General features: G+C 36.8%; 1 protein-coding gene across 1 annotated transcript in view; it reads right to left on the bottom strand.

Moving 5' to 3' along the window:
- The window catches only part of LOC138691110 (venom serine protease 34-like), a 35,265-nt gene that overhangs the window by 10,302 nt on the left and 6,519 nt on the right, over nt 1–18,444 (bottom strand). The window contains exons 2-3 of the mRNA XM_069812829.1: nt 9,779–9,983; nt 1,494–1,691 (exon numbers count right to left, since the gene is read on the bottom strand). Of these exons, the coding sequence (XP_069668930.1) occupies nt 1,494–1,691; nt 9,779–9,983 (403 nt within the window). The remainder of the gene's footprint in view (nt 1–1,493; nt 1,692–9,778; nt 9,984–18,444) is intronic.

Here is an 18,444-nt window from a genome sequence, read left to right as displayed (position 1 = left end):
CCATATAAATTAATTGCATACACAGTAACATGTGTTTCTCTAAAATTTAGTGTAATTCTATTAATAAAATTTAAAACAATCCTTATGAGATACTTCAGACATAATTCACTTGGGAGTTAAGGTGTAACATTACTTATGGTGTGACAATTGTGTTGTTCGTATGTGTAATACCTGCCTTTATTTCGATTAAATATTGCGAAATTCTTGTACATTCATTTATGCACGATTCAATAATTTTCAGTTACACCGCACGGATATTTAGATATGTTGAAATTATAGGTTATGTTTACTGTATCAGTTGCCCCTTTCTGTCTAAATTTAGTGATCTCCAATGCCTTGCCATTCATATGAAAATTATAGGTTATGTTTACTATATTTAACTTATATTCCTAAATTCGCACAATTATACATTAGAATTAAGCATAATGTCATGTATGATAACCCAGTCATTCAATTTGTCTCTATTTTAATACTACAATTGAGTACTGAATTATTGTATTTATCTACTACTTAAGAGACGAAGTAACACAATTGTACGTTAATTTCATAGGAGTGGTATGGTAAATGTTCTGTCTAAAATTAAGGAAGGTAGATGTGCTAAACTGAAACCACAATATAAATTCTTTTTTATTAAACCTTAAAATAGCTTCCATTCTAAACTTAAAATGTTGACGCGATCAGATTATGTTAACATGTAAAATTCTCTTCACATTAAAATAACACAGTTTTGTAATTATTTCTGCAACATATGCAACAAGAAGTAAACGGAACTTATGGACACATTATACTAAATAAAGCTTTGCAATGATACGCGATAAAGTTATGATATAATATTTCACTGAGCTCCATACACTGAAATAGAAACCCCGAACAAACTTTACGGCTCGAAAAGGCATTGATTGTGCCGTATTTCGCATTTTTGTGAAAAGCTATGTAAACTGTGAAATGTTCGTTATCGGTTATAATAACTATAAATGGCTCAAATACAATAATTTGAATAATAATATGGGACAAGGAGACGTTTGTAGTCAACGAGTTAGAAAGAGAGAGATTTCTAACTCGTTGCTTGTAGTACTATAAATTGTAAGAAAAATAGGTTAGAGTTATCCTTCTTCCGAAAGATCCAGGAAAGTGACTTTATAGAATATAATATACATTTAATGAAAATAATATATAAACCTTATGTATTTCGTATTTCAATAGTGGAATGAAGGTGTTAATTTTGTCAGAAGAACACGATATCGAAAATACAATACATTTTATCGTCTGCTAGGGAAAGAGTCTGTGATGAGGCGATAGTAGCGATCCTGGTGGTGAGCAACTATCTATGTTTGCATATTTAGTAAGTATTGAGCTTCGTGACTGTATATACTAGACTGTGGTAGCGCCCTAGATGCATCACAATGCTGGGTGGGCATCGGTCCCACACACTGGTCGAAATTTCGTGAGGAAATATCTTCCTCCGTTAAGACTCGAAGCATCCAAGCACTCACCTAACATTGTAACAACATCCCCAACGTTTGTGTTGGGGAAGCGAAACGGCAGGCATGCGGGTCCTATCTCGTAAGAGAAGATGATGTCCTTCTTCACGCGAATCACAGCGATGTCGTTCGCCAGGGTGTCAGAAATGTAGGCCGGATGTATCTGGAAGCTCTCCGCCAGCAAAACCTTTGCCGAACTCGTGTCATATCCTGTGATGTAAGGACATTTTTTAAACTCTACATTTTTTACTTGATTATTTAACGACGCTATATCAACTACTTGGTTATCTATCGTCGATGGGATTGGTGATAGCGAGGTAGTACTTGGCGAGATGAGGTCAAGGATTCGTCAAAGATCACTTGACATTTGCGTCATGGTTGGGGAAAGTCTCGAAAAAAAAACCCAACCAAGCGGGGATCGAATCCACGGCCGAGCGCAACCCCGGATCGATAGCATGCTCTTTAGCCGACCGAGCTAGCCGGTGGCTCTACAAATGGTAAAGGAAAGGTAAATTCCGTATCTGCGTCCAGGGTCCTACTTCACAAAAATATGGTCTAATACAAAGTGAATCAGCCAGGGCTAGACCGTCGTCAGTGCAAAGTCGTATGCGTAGTAACTGCTCGTTATCGCTGTGATCAGACCTCTTGCTCGCATTCGCTTCGTTTTTAGTTACGTAAACACGTTCAGACAGTGAGGGTGCAGCTGTATACCGTCCATTTGGAGTGCAGTGTCCGTTATGAAATATAGCCTTGAACAACGAGTGTTTATTTACGACAACTTTGTGGAATACGAATCTTACAGAACAGTTGTAACAAACTTCCGTCAGTCATTCCCTCCTGATTCGCCAGAGCCTTCTAAAGCAATGGTTTACAATTTAGTGAAAAAAAATTCTTAGAACTAGATCACTATTAGATACTAAACGAACATGAGTGAAGCGTGTTTTCACTGAGGAGATGTTAGATGAAATTGCCCACCGACTAGAGAGACGTCCTACGACATCATCCCGCCATGTAGCTTAATAGGTAGGGGTATCACAATCTTCAGTGATAAGAAGTACGAAACAATTAAAATTAAAACCTTACAAAATTCGTGTAGTTCAGAGGTTAACGGAACCCGAATATCAGAGCAGACTTAGGTTTTGCATGTGGTTCCAACAGTCAGTGTATGATGGACTACTTGACCCAATCTTAATTTTTTATAGTGACGAAGCATGGTTCCACCTCAGTGGTTACGTGAACACTCAAAACAATTGTTACTAGAACAGTGAAAATCCACACCGTTTTCACGAACAACCGTTACACGACATACATTCGAGCCATTTAGAAGAACGAACTGCGGCGAGTTGCTGGACATGTCTCCAGGAGATGTGCAGCCTGCCAGATATCACAAGGACGTTATTTCAAACATGAATTGTGAATTCGGTAAGTACATCATTATGCAATACTAACCGCAAAAGCGCGGAACGAATCCTCCGCATATGGTAGCGTCGCTACGTATGAATCAGCCGCCGTGAGTACGGTTAGGAGTCTAGCCCTGGTTGGTTCACCCTGTACATTACAAGTGTATTGAACTGTAACTAATGGTTATTAGCACAATTGTGTTCCACAAAGAATTCTTGTATATTTGTACGTTATTACTCTATACTGATAACAGTATAAGTGATCTTTCATTGTTCTGTTTCACGTAAGTATTAGTATTAGTCAGTATTGTAATTTGTACAGATTTCTCTACAAGAGAAGGATTACTAATAACTTCAAATAAACTTTTTGTGTAATTCTAGGAACTAGTTGACTGAAATTTGTAGTATAATAGTAGTAAAAATGATTATAATGATAATGAGAATATCCGTGTATACAAAGGAAGAATAAAGTTCCATTTTAACTCTGTATTTGAGTGAACGTTTTAGGTTAAGTGCACTTGAAGTATAGGACTTTTCATTAACATCAGACAGATTAGAACATCCAACGAATCGAAGTAAATATTTATCAGTTAAGCATCAGTTACTAAATAGTAAATACGCCTCATTGGTTGGGTAATGGTATACTCCGCGTCACCAGAAAATGCATCTGAAGGTCAAATGCAATATCTTCTGCCGCTTCCCCGCGATTCTTAAAACTTCGTGCGCTGTTACGAATGAGGGTGTTATCTCTATCCCAGCTCACACATGTTTCATAAAACTAATATATTAATACTATTAGTAAAATGCCAATAAAATTAAGTAATATTATTACTATTCTGTTTCATAAAATTATTAGTTAATAGTATTATTTATTACTGTAAACGCTCATAATATTACTAAAATAAATAATAATGTTAGTACAGTGTTTCATAAAGCAGCAAAAGGTAATAAATGTTAGTAATATTATTAGTGTTAGTTCCTTGAGTGTATTTTAACTAATAATTTCATAATTGGTAAACAGTAAATGCAATGTAGGGTTAGATTTCGAAGATAAAACCGTGGAAACATTTTAAATGGGTAATTCTGACTCAAATAGTGATGTCTTTTCAAGATCTTTTCACTTCTTTTCCTCATTTAAAAAATTATCAGAGACAAAATGAATGACCATCTCTCCATACTTACAAATAACTGTCACAGGCGCCAATGTAGATGGACCAGGTTGAAATTGAAAGCCATCAAATTTACTCACTGCCTGCTGGATCACATCCTATGGCTGCCACCTAGCGGTAAAATAACTTTGATTGAGCAGGCAGTTTACGCAGCTATAGAATGCGATCGAGCAGGCAGTGAATCTACTACAGTAGCCTATCTATTATGCATAAAACGACAAAAATGGACTGTTCTTTTTATCTAATTGGGAAAGAAGAAGAACTGGAAATGGTAAACCTAAATTAAATTACAGTATAGAACTGTTATAAAACAATTACGTTTTACATTATATTATGTTGTCATTTGAATGATTGAACTTAACGTTTTTTCCTCCTTTCACGTTATCATTTTTTAAATTACAGTATAGTAATTGCTCAGAAATATATGCCTAGGCCAATTGTTTTAAGAGTAGTTTTAAAAGAACGTGGGATAGCTACATCACAAAATAATATTAAAATTTTCTGTATTGAAATTTTTTTCAATGTATAGGACAACCTGAATCTATAAAATTGTACATACTCTTCACTATATTAACACTGTTAAGATCTTGGTTCGCCTACATCAACAAGTAGATGTGTTACAAAATATATCGGCTACTTTAAACCACCCCTATTGATCAACTAAAAGTAACTTAAGAGATCTTTCGATACCTTCAATTCCACATCAAATCTTCAACTAGAATATATTTGAATTTTGTACAGTCAGGCAACTTCTTGAGAGCACTACTTACAACATATTCAGCAATAAAAAATTAAAACAATTTGAGTATTTTTATTCCTTTCATTATAACATTAATCTTCTATAACACCTTCAAACTCCTCAATATTTTCTAGGAACGAATTCACCGCATAAGAACTTATGTCGTTATTGCATTACTGAATTATTTATTTTTGGTGAAAGGATAATTTTTGTGTGTTTCTTTATTTACTATCGTACCAATATTTTTTTAAGTATTTTTATTAAAGTTTTAACGGAACTTGAAATTGCGATAAGACGCTTTGCAAGGATTACTAAACCTCTCGTTTAACTGTCCTAAGGCTGCTACTACATTGTAATCAGTAGCTTTCACTACTTAACTTTTTGATATGTACTTCTTTATTTAACGAGGGTGCAAGTTTTACACACACGCACACGCCTCTGTGACTGATACACTGTTTTTTTAAGCTTTCGAAATTTGCACCAGCAGAGACGTAAATAATTAGGAATGACAAAATGTCTGTTCACAATATTTTAGATTTATCAAATTGTTTTTTTTAATAGATCAACTGTAATAAATAGCAGAAACAATAATTTCGACTGATTAATTACCAATTTCTTTACTGTGCTAATATATATAATATATACCTATGTCAAGCAAGGTAAATCATATATATATATATATATATATTAACACAGTAACGAAATTGGTAATTAATCAGTGATATATTAGTGTTAAAAAAGTGTATACAGAAAAATGAAGAATAATTTCGAGTTGCAATGATTTACAATCCTATCTTAAATTTATCTCCCAAACATTTATACATATTATGATTTACTCTGTTGCTATTAAACACAGTATATCGAAACCTATTTGATTCAGTATTTGTAATTGTTAACAGAGAGGATAATATAAAAAGTTGTAGACCAATAACTTATTATGTTTGTCAGCCTTAACCTCAATTCATTTATTTATGATGGCTGCAAACGATATAACCACAGTCTAGTATATACAGTCACGAAGCTTGAGTTGTGAGGGTACTAGGAACAATAGACTGTGCCGTTACTATTTCGCATTGTCTGTAATGAGGCGATAGTAGCGATCCTAGTGGTTAGCAACTATCTATGGATGCATATTTACTACGTATTGAGCTTCGTAACTGTATATACTAGACTGTGATATAACCAGTGTTTACTGTACGTATTTTATGAGTTGTGTAAAACGTTTATGAAACAATTTAATCAATTAATAAAATTATTTCCATGACTGTAATGATATTACCGTATTTAATATTATTGCTGTGTTTATGAAACAGGCCCCTGATGTATACATTATTTTGTGGAACAGAAAATTACAACTCCATACTGTACAAGAACTTTTACTAATAAGTACTAATGCATTAGACCCTACTTTTGTGGAATAGGGCCCTGAGGATTTTCGGCCTCTCTTAAACAAGAGAGGAGCAGTGGCGGCCCGTGAGCCTAAACTTGGGGAGACCAGACGTCTCATGAAACTGTAGCGCAGATTCCGTGCTCTGCATAAAAGTTGCACATTCTCGAGTTCAAGAGACACTGATGTGTGATTAATAGATGTAATAAGTTTAGCAGTATTCATCGATAATATACGGTTTTGCGCGAGTGAATGTGAAATATTCTTTACTTGTGCAATTTACTAGAAGATCCTCCTTGTTTGCATATCGTTTGAAGATATCGGCGTACCATGTGTTTCGCTTCTCAAGTGTGCCCAGGCCTCCCATTGCAATCGACATTCACGCAAATTATGAAAAACATTCTGAAGAGTTCGGAAAGCATTTAAAAATTATGTCTTTGTTCGAGGTAGGTACAATGTCCTGTTTTTAGCGTAATACAGAGTTCAAGAGGTCTTCCTTAAATGCAGCACAGAACAAAGCGTACTTATGCTGCCATCTGTCGTGTATTGCGTAATCTGCTGTACTTACAAGTGAATAAGCGACAAACTTTGTTTAATAAGCAAGTAGCTTTATCTCCTTACACCAGGATGTCCAGCGCTGTGGAGTAACGGTCAGCATGACTGGCCGTGAAATGAGCGGGCCCGGGTTCAAATCCTGGTTAGGACAAGTTATCTGGTTGAGATTTTCCTTCAATCGATTGAAGCAGAATTGATGGGTAACTCAGCGTTGGACCTCGGAATCATTTCGCCATCATGATTATATCTCCCCTCTTCCATCAGCATCTCCGTTTCCTTCCCATATTTCGGGCTATATACCCTGGACTATGTAACGTTAAAACATTCTTTGCAGAACGAAAAGTTACATTTGTTCTGATCAAATTTGTGCACATTTAAAGAACAAAACTATATTTCTTTCAAAAATATATTAATCCATCACAGTGCTGTCGATGAAGGGGAAATAGAAATGCCCAGGCTTCCCCCACCAGTACCTCCCAAGACGAGCTATGCTACAAGGAATGAATTCAGTGGCGGACAGTCAATGTCATGAACGAATCGTAATAATGTTTACAAACTTTATGTGTATTTGTAGTACGTGAATGTAATACAACAATATTAATACTACAACATATCAATACAATTATTATTCTGTTTTTTCTGGTGGTGATTTGGAAGTCTTTGCAGCTACAAGCCGGTCAATATCGGGCTGTAATTTACTAACACTTTCACGCAATGTTGCAACTAGGTTAGAATCACTTATCCTAGATCTTCTATTGTTCTTATTGTTGTTCATAACTGAGAAGAACTGCTCGCAGACATAGGTTCTTCCAAACATGGCTAACATACGAGAGGCGAGATTCTTCAGATTAGGATACAAATCTTTATCAATTAGTCTCCGTAATTCTATCCCTAGTTTTCCACTGCTTCGTATCCGTGTATTATTCTGCATGTCAACGATCTCTAGCTGACAGTTCAGTGGAGCTTCTTCTGGTTTGACTGCAAATGGATTTTTAAATATTAACATTTCCACATTCATATCATTGATGTCATGAAACCTGGTTTCAAACTCAGAAAATAGCATTTCCAGAATAGGTTGGTACTTCGTAATACCATGAATCTTTTGGTTTACTAATGATTGGAGACGTGGAAAATGATATAATTCTGCCTTCTGCAGCTGATGCAACCATAGCTTTAGTTTATCCATAAATGACTTAATGGCATCTGTAGCACGGTATTTAACCGATTTAAATGATCACACAAATCCGTTAAGATGGCAAGATCCATAATCCACTTTCTATCGGATATTTCGGGAATGGCAATATTGTGTTCCTTTAAGAAGGAGTCTACTTCCGAACGAATATTGCAGAAACGATGAAGCATATTACCCCTGCTTAGCCAGCGGACTTGGGAGTAGTAAGTTAAATCGTCATAATCACAACATATGTCGTGTAAATATTCTTGAAATTGTCGATGCCGCAGTGAATTAGCTTTAATTAAATTAACAGCTTTTACCACTACTGACATTACATTTGATAAATTTGCTGATTTTGCACATAGTGCTTCTCTATGAATAATACAGGGTATAATTTTCACAGAATTTCTAGGTATTCCTATTTAATTCAGAAATGCATAAAACTGACCCATCAATCCATGAGAGTGACCTATCATAGAGGGTGCTCCGTCCGTTGTTAATGATACCAATTTCTCCCACGATAGCTCATACTTGCAAGCAACCATGTGCAGTGCCTCGAAAATATCTTCATCTGACGTGTGTCCCTTTATGGGTACTAGATCTAGGAATTCTTCAAATACATTTAATTCATTGTCTACTCCTCTAAGAAATATAACTAATTGTGCTGTATGCTTAATATCAGTACACTCGTCTAAGGCTAATGCGTACCATGTAATACCTTTTATCATAGAGCTTATGGTCTTTTATGTCAGAGTTCATTTCTGCTATTCTGGACACTATTGTGGTTCTCCCTAGGCTAACTGTTTTGAATGAATTGGTCATACTGGGGCAAATCTCCTCTGCCACGATTACAATTAAGTCTTTTGCAAATTCTCCATCGAAATAGTGCTTGCTGTTTTCAGCTATCAGTTTCGCAACTCTATAGCTAGCACGCTGGTCACGTTTTTTGCTACTATAGAAAGTCTTCTTTAGTTCATGAAGTTTTCTTTTCCGTTGTGTACCTGACAGACGAGTACCATATTCTTGGGAATGGCTACTCCTGAAATGTCAGTTGATATTGTACCTTGATAGTACATTCAACGTTTTAGAACATATTAAACAATATGGGTTACCTTCATGAAGCACAAAAAAGAATTCTTCCTCCCACTTGATACGAAACAGAGCACTGTACATGTTCAAGCAACGCCACAGGTTGTTATTACACTAGGTGCAATGATGCACGACGTGATTGACAGACTGCAGTCCGTGACTGCTGGCAGACCCCTACTTACGTCACATTTCGTGGAGGGGGTGAACGGTGGGGAAAGCACCGTCGTGCACTAAACGGCATGACTGATGCTAAACTGACTGAGCATATCGTCGGCTTACAAGCAAAACACATTAAGTCAAACGTATTACCTCTGAGGAAAAGGCATTTTGAAAGCTCTTGACCAAATTGAATCCTCAGAATATTATTTTTAGTAAGTTGTTTCTCTTTATGTGTGTTTAATTTTTCAATTTTAAGTTCATACACATACATTATGTGCATTGTACACGCCATTTTCTAAGAAGTAATATTTCTTTAATTAATGTGTTTTGCTTGTAAACAGACAATATTAGGAATTGAGTCAATGACTTTCCCAAAATACGCTATGAAATGTTCCACATAAAACAATTTTTATCTCGAAAATGAAGCAAAAACAGGAAAAATTGTATTAAAAATTCTTTTGAAGTATCTTAAAGAATAACCCCCGAAATTGAAGACATTACTTAGGCCCACGGTTCATTCTGTATAATCTAATCTTTCCTCCCATTTCTTTTCCTTACTCATTTTTACTTCCCAACTTCAATTCTTTTCTTTTCGTAAGTTCATCATAAATGTAGTTCGCCTTACCGGTGGAGATGTCGTGGTCCCCTACTAGCACGCCGGTGGTCTCTATTGCTCTGTTAAGTAAGGAGTGTGCGGCTGTTAGGACGTAACGTTTCGCAATAATAGTGCCGCCGCTGAATACGTCCTCGTTCACGAAGTCGACCAGCCCCGCCATCATGGGGTACTCGTTCACTCCCGTCACTTCCCCGTTCACTAGGCCTAAGCGATACTGGCAATACAAAAAGAGCCTGTTATCACGAGTCCAAATCTGCATCTGAAGAAGTTAGGCTTTGCTCCTCATATGTTATTGCTAGGGCCGTGACATCGGTATATTTGTATTAGTTTAAGGTCGATTGAAGGTGAACACACGACGCCGGACAGAATGTAGTCGATGTGTTTCAAGTACAGGCAGCGGAAGCGAATTTGACACATGCCGAGGCAAGCACGTGCCATGTTTTGTATACAATTATTGCGTGTTATAAAATCAAGACAATACCATCATTGCATGTATGGGTTAATATCGAAAAGGTGAGGTTGAGAATATTGTTGGAAATCATATTTAAATTGCCACAAATGTGGTAAAACATTAGCCTGAAAAGATTTTTTTTTTTTTTAATTTTCAGAGTTTTGCATTACAATTTTGGAATGCCGAAAATGTATATGGAGAGTACAATTTTTTGCTTTTCCTGTATTAATTGTTACATTAATTTATTTATCACATCTATTCCGTACCTTACTTTCCTTGTATGTTGTTTGCCTGGCTTCGGTTCCTGCTGCAATAAACAACAACATTCATTCTCAAAGTTTCACATGAAAGTGATCGTTGATGATAGTGTAACCTTGCATGCGGAAAAACTGCGTTCAACATCGGCTGAAACCAAGAGCGCATATATAGAATATTTCACATCATCCATTTCTACATCAAGTTGATAACAATCGCACTCGTCATCTGACAAAACTCTTGCAATTTTGCATAAAAAATTGAAACCACCACTTTTTTATATTACTGTGTTCATTTTCGCAAACGTCTTTTTGCTTATATTATCTTGTAGATCATTCACTTTTGAGGTGAGATTATTTACTATCGAAATTTGCTGCACCAATTTCACACCAGTCTTTTCGAGACATTCGATTGTAGAGGGGATACACCCAAAATTAGATGAAATATATTCACACTATTTTTTTAATATTTGGGTCACCAATAAGAATTTGGGCATTACTTATGGCAGCTACATCGTTTCCGTCAAACATCTGTATGACTCCTTTTACGCTGGCAAAATTATTATGAAAGTATGTGCAAGCTTCCAGCCATGATCCCCATCACGTTAAAATGGGAAGAGGAGGAAGAGGCATCTGCTTGAGTCCGACTGTACAGATGCCTCAAACTAGGAAGCTGCCTGGAGAGGGGTAGTAGTAGAGCTAACGGAGGGGGGCCACCTAGGCTCCGATACCCAGGTATAGTCATATTATCTGAAAAGTTGACCGCTTGACAATGTATTCAAGATGTACCCTCCCTATGCAGCCTTCTCAACTGTTATTAGAACTGAGCTGTATCGTTCTAGTCCACAGTGCACAGTAGTAGGCGGACAGTGGTAGGGGAGACGTGCTCTATGCGCCTGCGCGAACGAGACAGCTTGCTAATTTGAGGCATCTGTACGAGCGAAAGGTAAACGGAGACAGTGCACGACGATGCACTGTGCGGAATGCTCACGAATCGTCTACAAACTAGTACAAATATACCGATGTCACGGCATGGTTATTGTAGATTAAGTCATCTGATTACCTAAAAAAATAAAATACCTTCAGCTGGACACCGAATATCAGAATGAGACAACGTAGGCAGAATAGAGCTTAGAACCGGTTTAGGTTCGACCGGTCAGAAAACATCCGTCAAGGTCGGGCATCCGACCGAATGTTCGAATTTCAAACGGTTAGCCCTTATGTTTTACAGTCTAGACAGAATACCAGGCGTACTTCAACATCCCCAGCCGTGGGACTGAAGTCGGATGGTCTATGGCGAGTCCTCGGCATCACTTCATTTCACCCATTTGATCTGATTACCTGGTTGGGTTTTTCCGAGGTTTTCCCCAACCAAAAGGCAAATGCCGGGTAATCTTTTGGCGAATCCTCGGACCTCACCTCATCTCACTACATCTCGCCAAAATAATGTAAAAAAAATTGCAGAAAATTGTAAAAATTTGTAATTGTAATATTGTAAAATTTTGACTTGTTTCACATCTTAAAGCTTCATTGCTCATGTAAGATCTATGGAATATAATGAATGAATGAATGAATGAATGAATGAATATATTAAACTGGCATTTTCTGACCACTGAGCTACACCGAATTCAATCCACAGCACCGGATACAATTCTCGGAGCGCTTGGTACATAGAACCAAGGACCCGGGTACGATCCCAGGCGCCGGAGCAAATTTTTCTCCTCAAACATTAATTATTTTCGTTTTGTTTTCAGTCTTTTAAACGACAACGTGTTATCACCTACAGCCCAGTGTCTTATCCCTGTGGTAAAAATGAGAGTGTCGAAATTAAAAATCTGTACAGCGCGTTAAGGCTGTCTTCAGCATATTTAAGGTAACTAGTATTACGTATGATTCGAATATAATTCAACCGTAAAAGCGATGAACTCATTGTTAGCTCGCAAAATAACATTTTAAATCACGTGGCCTGAGAAGATAAGTTTTGCAATACTATCTCCGAGATTGTTGCCAATTTGTCTGCAGCAGAAGATATTTGGCTGAAGAATTTCCGCTAAATCATTCCGATCTAACTCAATGTGTCACTGCTACTACTCCCCTAGCACGTATATTTCTATCTTCTAGAGAATGACCTCCTGTTTCATCGATTAAAGAACTGAAAACTAATTTTGGCTGTAATGCTTATTCTGGAAACAACAGTGAGCGTGCTTAATATTCATCTAGCAAATATCTTCCTAAATTATTATTTTGGTTCCCAGACGCTATGTCCACTGATATTATTTTCGTCCACTGTTTCTTATGTCCCTTTGATATTCCGTCCACTATATTTTTTCGTCCTCTGGTGTTTTATGTACACTATTATTTCGTCCACAGTTTAAGTGTCCATTGTGTATTTTGTCCTCTGAAAGTTTGGTCCACATTTTATTATGTCCTAAATTTATCTTCGTCCTCTTTATTAATTCGTCCATTTCATTATCTGTGTCCAATATTCCTGATTGTCCATTTGCATCAATGGTTTGAAACTAATACACTATCACTACTATACCACTACCACTACAATAATATCACTGGCGCTACAACCCTTGGTGGGCCTGGGCCTCCCTCAGTAATTGTCGCCATCCATCTCTATCTTGTGTGGCAGCCTTCCAATTCTTGCACCTCAACTTTACTTTCTGGCATCCTCTTCCACTCCATCAATCCACCGCAAGTGCGGTCGACCTCGTCTTCTCTGACCTCCCGGATTTGTTATTACAATTTTTTTACAAGGTTCACTTAGGTCCATGCGTATTACATGTCCTGCCCACCTCAATCTGCTTTTTTTTTTTTAACTGTATTGATTATATTTGGCTCTCCTAGGGTCGTATTCATAGACAAGACTTTGGACCAAAGTTGACTTTGGAAGGTACAAAGTCACCATTTTCCTATTCACAGTCGACACTTTGACGAAAGTAAACTTCAATCGTGACTTTACTTCGAAGTCGCCGAAAATCTAGACCTTGACTTTGACTTTCGTTCGTGGACATAAGAAAAACGGCTGATATTTCGATAATTGTTAAATGTTTCGAGAATATTGAGGACATCTAGGGGATTATTAAAGCTGTTCATGTTTCTTAGCGTATTATTAGATATAGATAATAAATTTAAATCAAGGTACAGATTTGATACACAGACAGTAGGCCTACTAGATATCCTTGTCATGTTCCAACATTATCTACACTAATAATAAATCTGTAAGCGAAATTTTTCTGGTAATTTTTGCTTTTCCAAAAATAATTGGTGTTAACATATATAATTAATCATTCTGAAACCGAAAATCGCTTTTTTGAAATCTTTGTTTGTATGTCTGTCTGTCTGTCTACCTGTCTGTCTGGATGTTTGTTACCTTTTCACGCGATAATGGCTGAATGGATTTCGACGAAATTTGGAACATAAATTAAGTTCGTTGTAACTTAGATTTAGGCTATATGGCATTCAAAATACTTTATTTACAAGGGGGGTTATAAGGGGGCCTGAATTAAATAAACCAAAATATCTCGCTTATTATTGATTTTTGTGAAAAATGTTACATAACAAAAGTTTCTTTAAAAATGATTTCCGATACGTTTTATTCCATGCAAAATTTTGATAGGATGATATTTAAGTCTGTCTGTCTGTCTGGATGTTTGTTACCTTTTCACGCGATAATGGCTGAACAGATTTCGATGAAAATTGGAATATAAATTAAGTTCGTCGTAACTTAGATTTTAGGCTATATAGCATTCAAAATTCTTTATTTAAAAGGGGGGTTATAAGGGGGCCTGAATTAAATAAACCGAAATATCTCGCTTATTATTGATTTTTGTGAAACATGTTATATAACAAACGTTTCTTTAAAAATGATTTCCGATAAGTTTTATTCCAGGCAAAATTTTGATAGGACTGATATTTAAGGATATACAAGAGTTTTAAAACAACAATACAATACATTTCCTTCGCCACCTCAGATTGTAGTGTCGTTGTTCCGTAACTTCTGGGTGCAAAATATTAATTTTTTTAGTCGGAAGAAAAACAAATTCATTCAATCTATGGCAGTAGTGCACAGGAGATCGTGAGTTCTTACATTTTCGAAAAAAAGAAATATAATTAAGTTATATAGGCCTATAGTAGATTGTATTATTTGCTGCATCATTAAGTTATTTAGTAGGCCTAGAGCAAAAATCTGAAAATCGATATGTGACATAGGAGTTATTGCAGGAACGACGAGGATGGCTACAATGAAATCAAAACAAATGACTCCGTCTATTTAAGGCTACCTTGACGTTTATCAATATTAATATAGAGAGAATATTTTGTGTGTTTGTATGAAGTAATCTCAGAAGCTAATTAACCTTCACTATTTGAAATTTGTAGTTTCTCTAGATGGATGTAATGCTACAAATGAGGATTGAGGTAAGATGAAAAGAAATCTGTACGCACAGAAAACTTGATATTCTGTCAAAATATTGTGTAACTTAATTATTGCAACTTTATTTGGTCCACATAAAATACTATAATTTTATACGTTCATTTTACCATAGAGATCACTGGAGCTGAATTATTTTAAAAGTGTCTTAAAATGGCGTTTCTGCGCACATAATTTACCCATATTCGTTTCCTGTGTTTCTTAAAATAATATTTATGTAAGGTACCTAATTTTTTTATTTGCATAAACAATGATATACAAGGAGCAAGTTGGCTCAGGCGGTAGCATTTGAGACACGCATTCTTGGGTCCCGGGTTCAAACCCCGTGGCCGACCAATCTGACTGAGGTTTTTCATGATTTCCCTTAGTCATAAAGGCAAATGCCGGATTGGAGAGATATATGCCATTATTCATCACCGCCTCAGTTACCAATACCAAAAACATTAATCAAAGTCTATAATCAGTTACATGAACACAAGCCATCTACAACACACAATAGAAACAGGAACTCAACAAGAGTAAAAATGGCCTACTGATATACCCACACATTCTAAACACGCGACATGACCACAGATGTTAAGGCGTGCATAAAATAAACTTAACAAAAAAAATGCACAGTAAGGTTAACGTAAAAATGATCTTCGTACACAATCAACTCTATTAATTTGGGGTGATTTATTAAAGGATGCATTCAAGACTAATTTAGAAAACTGTTAAACGAATTATATTTGCACCAAATCAGTGGTCTCTGCACCAAAATGATAGCATTTTAATTATTTAAATACAATTTAAATTAAGTACCATATTAAACGATTTATTCTTCTATCAAACGCGAATGTTCCCTGGACCCAATGTCCTATTTGAATTATGTAATTACTTTAGATTTATTTCTAATAAGTGCAGCGGAGCGCACGGGTACAGCTAGTTCAATAATATTCAAAAAGGATTATCATTCTGTTCCACCAATAATTGAATTTCTTATTTCATCGCGATTTTACGCTACAGGTAATTGACGGCTTAATATTGATTTGACTGTTTAATTCTATAGAGAATATGTTATACAGTTGGATATACAGTTAATTTTTAATCCTGCGGTCGTCATAATAATGTTTTCTGAATATTGATTTCAATTAATTTTTAAGTAAGGTAAGTGTACCAAAGACTGACACTTTAAGGAACAAATTATGAATTTTGATTAATTACAGGTAAGTTAAGTTATTTATATGAGTTGGTACAGGTATCAGAGGCAAGGTACTTATTTTTGTAAATTGGAGAATCACACAAACAAAGGCTATATGAAGAGCAAATATATTTTTAATTTTTTTTTCAAATAAGCATGTTACTTGTACCAATAGCTGACACGTCAAAAATCGCTTTGTCCCAAAGGCTGACACATACATGCTCCAAAAGTTGACACTTAACATAAAACATTTTTGTATGAGTTAAATTAATTTATGACTGACAAATAAACATTTATATTAAACAGTACAGGGAAACAGTTAAGTTATAAGAACAATATTGAAAAAATGAAACTTAACTTTGAAATACCGGTACTGTGTATCATATAATGTCTTAAATTCGTAATATAGTTCTAACGCTAACAAAATTACCAAACCTTGTGGTCAATTTAAGTCAATGTAACACGATGTTTTTCAATTTTTTTTCACTTGATATACTGTATTTGTTTCTCATTGTCATATTTTGGAAGACTGATTTTTCCGAGGATATCTTTTGAGTTATACCATAGTTTGTCCTCTATTCGTGGCCATTTCCATTCACTGCTACTCATTAACACTGCTTTAGCATAAGCTGTGTTTTCGTTTATATTTAATACAAAACCCGGAGAATTATTCTTCGTATTGTACGAGGCGCATCCAGAAAGTAAGTTTCCCGATTTTTCCCCTTGAAAGTAAACGTAATTACCCGTGTCAATTGCGCATGCGTAACAGATCTATGACGTATCAATCATATGCCAGCCGGACAGGTCCCGCCTGGTGCCAGTAGCGTGGCAGCAGTGGTCCGAAATGGAAGCTCTTATTCCTCCTCCCGCCGCCTGCTAGGTCCGATTGGTGATAAAGTTCTTTAATGCACAAAGCATTGCGCCAATTGTAATTCATCGGCAGCTCTGTCAGGTCTATGGGCCGAACATCATGAGTAAGCAGATGGTGCGTCGCTGGTTTAGGCAATTTTCCGAAGGTCGTCAAAGTGTCCATGATGAAGAGCGCAGTGGGCGACCGTCCCTCATCAATGATGATCGTGTTGAGCTGGTGCGGCAGTGCATCATGGAGTACCGTCGCTTCACGATTACGGAGCTGTGCATCCATTTTCCGCAGATATCGCGATCCTTGTTGCATGAGATTGTCACTAAGCACCTGCTCTTCAAAAAAGTGTGTGCCAGGTGGGTGCCGAAAAACCTGACACCAGAACACAAAATGCAACGTTTAGGAGCAGCACTGACATTTCTGCAACGGTATCACGATGACGACGACGGGTTCCTCGACAGGATCGTCACGGGCGATGAGACTTGGATTTCGCACTTCACCCCGGAAACCAAGCAGCAGTCAATGCATTGGCGGCATAGTGGATCTCCGGTCAGGACGAAATTCAAACAGACGCTGTCGGTACTGAAAGTGATGTGCACGGTGTCCTGGGATAGGAAGGGCATTCTGCTCATTGACTTCCTTCCAGGAGGTGAACAGTGAAAGCTGACCGTTACTGTGAAATGAGGTGTGGAATGCTTACTGCAGGTGTGGTGCTCCTCCATGACAATGCTCGTCCACATACGGCTCGGCGCACAGCAGCTGTTTTGACGGAATTTGGCTGGGAGTTGTTTGATCAACCACCCTACAGTCCTGATCTTGCTCCCAGCGATTTTCACGTTTTCTTGCACCTCAAGAAATTCCTGTCCTCCGGTGAGCGTTTTGGCAACGACGAAGAGCTGCAGACGTCTGTCACACACTGGTTCCATTCACAGGCGGCAGAGTTCTACGATAGAGGGATACGAAAGTTGATCCCACGATACGACAAGTGTCTCAATTCTGATGGTGGCTATGTTGAAATATAGCTGAAACATTGCTGTACCTGTTGCCAATAAATGTTTTCCTGAAAGTGTGTGTTCTTTTTTTATAGGGAAACTTACTTTCTGGATGCGCCTCGTACAATTACATAATCATTTACTTTTACCATCGAAATAATGTTACGAAAGATAGTTGACTTCTCTACACCCCAGTCATCTCCTTCTTCGGGTTCTAGCAACACATCAATAGAAGAATGAGATGATTCTTCAGAAGATGTCTCTTTCCTTCTTTATTTGGTAGCATCTTTTTCTGTTCCCTTGTCTCCTTGTTTTCTTCCCTTTTCTTTCGTCTTTTTTCCTTTTATTTTCCTATACAATCCTCTTCTGCATTCTTTGCATGATATTTTTTCCACTCATCAGAAGTCGCAACTATTATAACCTTCTCTTAATTCTTTTGTTAGGTGTACTTGTTTTCTGATGCCTAAAGTGTGCATTTTTTTTAAGGGAAAAGGAATT

This window comes from Periplaneta americana, chromosome 16 (assembly GCF_040183065.1).
Source record: "Periplaneta americana isolate PAMFEO1 chromosome 16, P.americana_PAMFEO1_priV1, whole genome shotgun sequence".
Taxonomy (NCBI): domain Eukaryota; kingdom Metazoa; phylum Arthropoda; class Insecta; order Blattodea; family Blattidae; genus Periplaneta; species Periplaneta americana.
The sequence above is the reverse complement of the archived record's forward strand: the minus strand, read 5'-3'. Positions and strand labels throughout refer to the sequence as shown.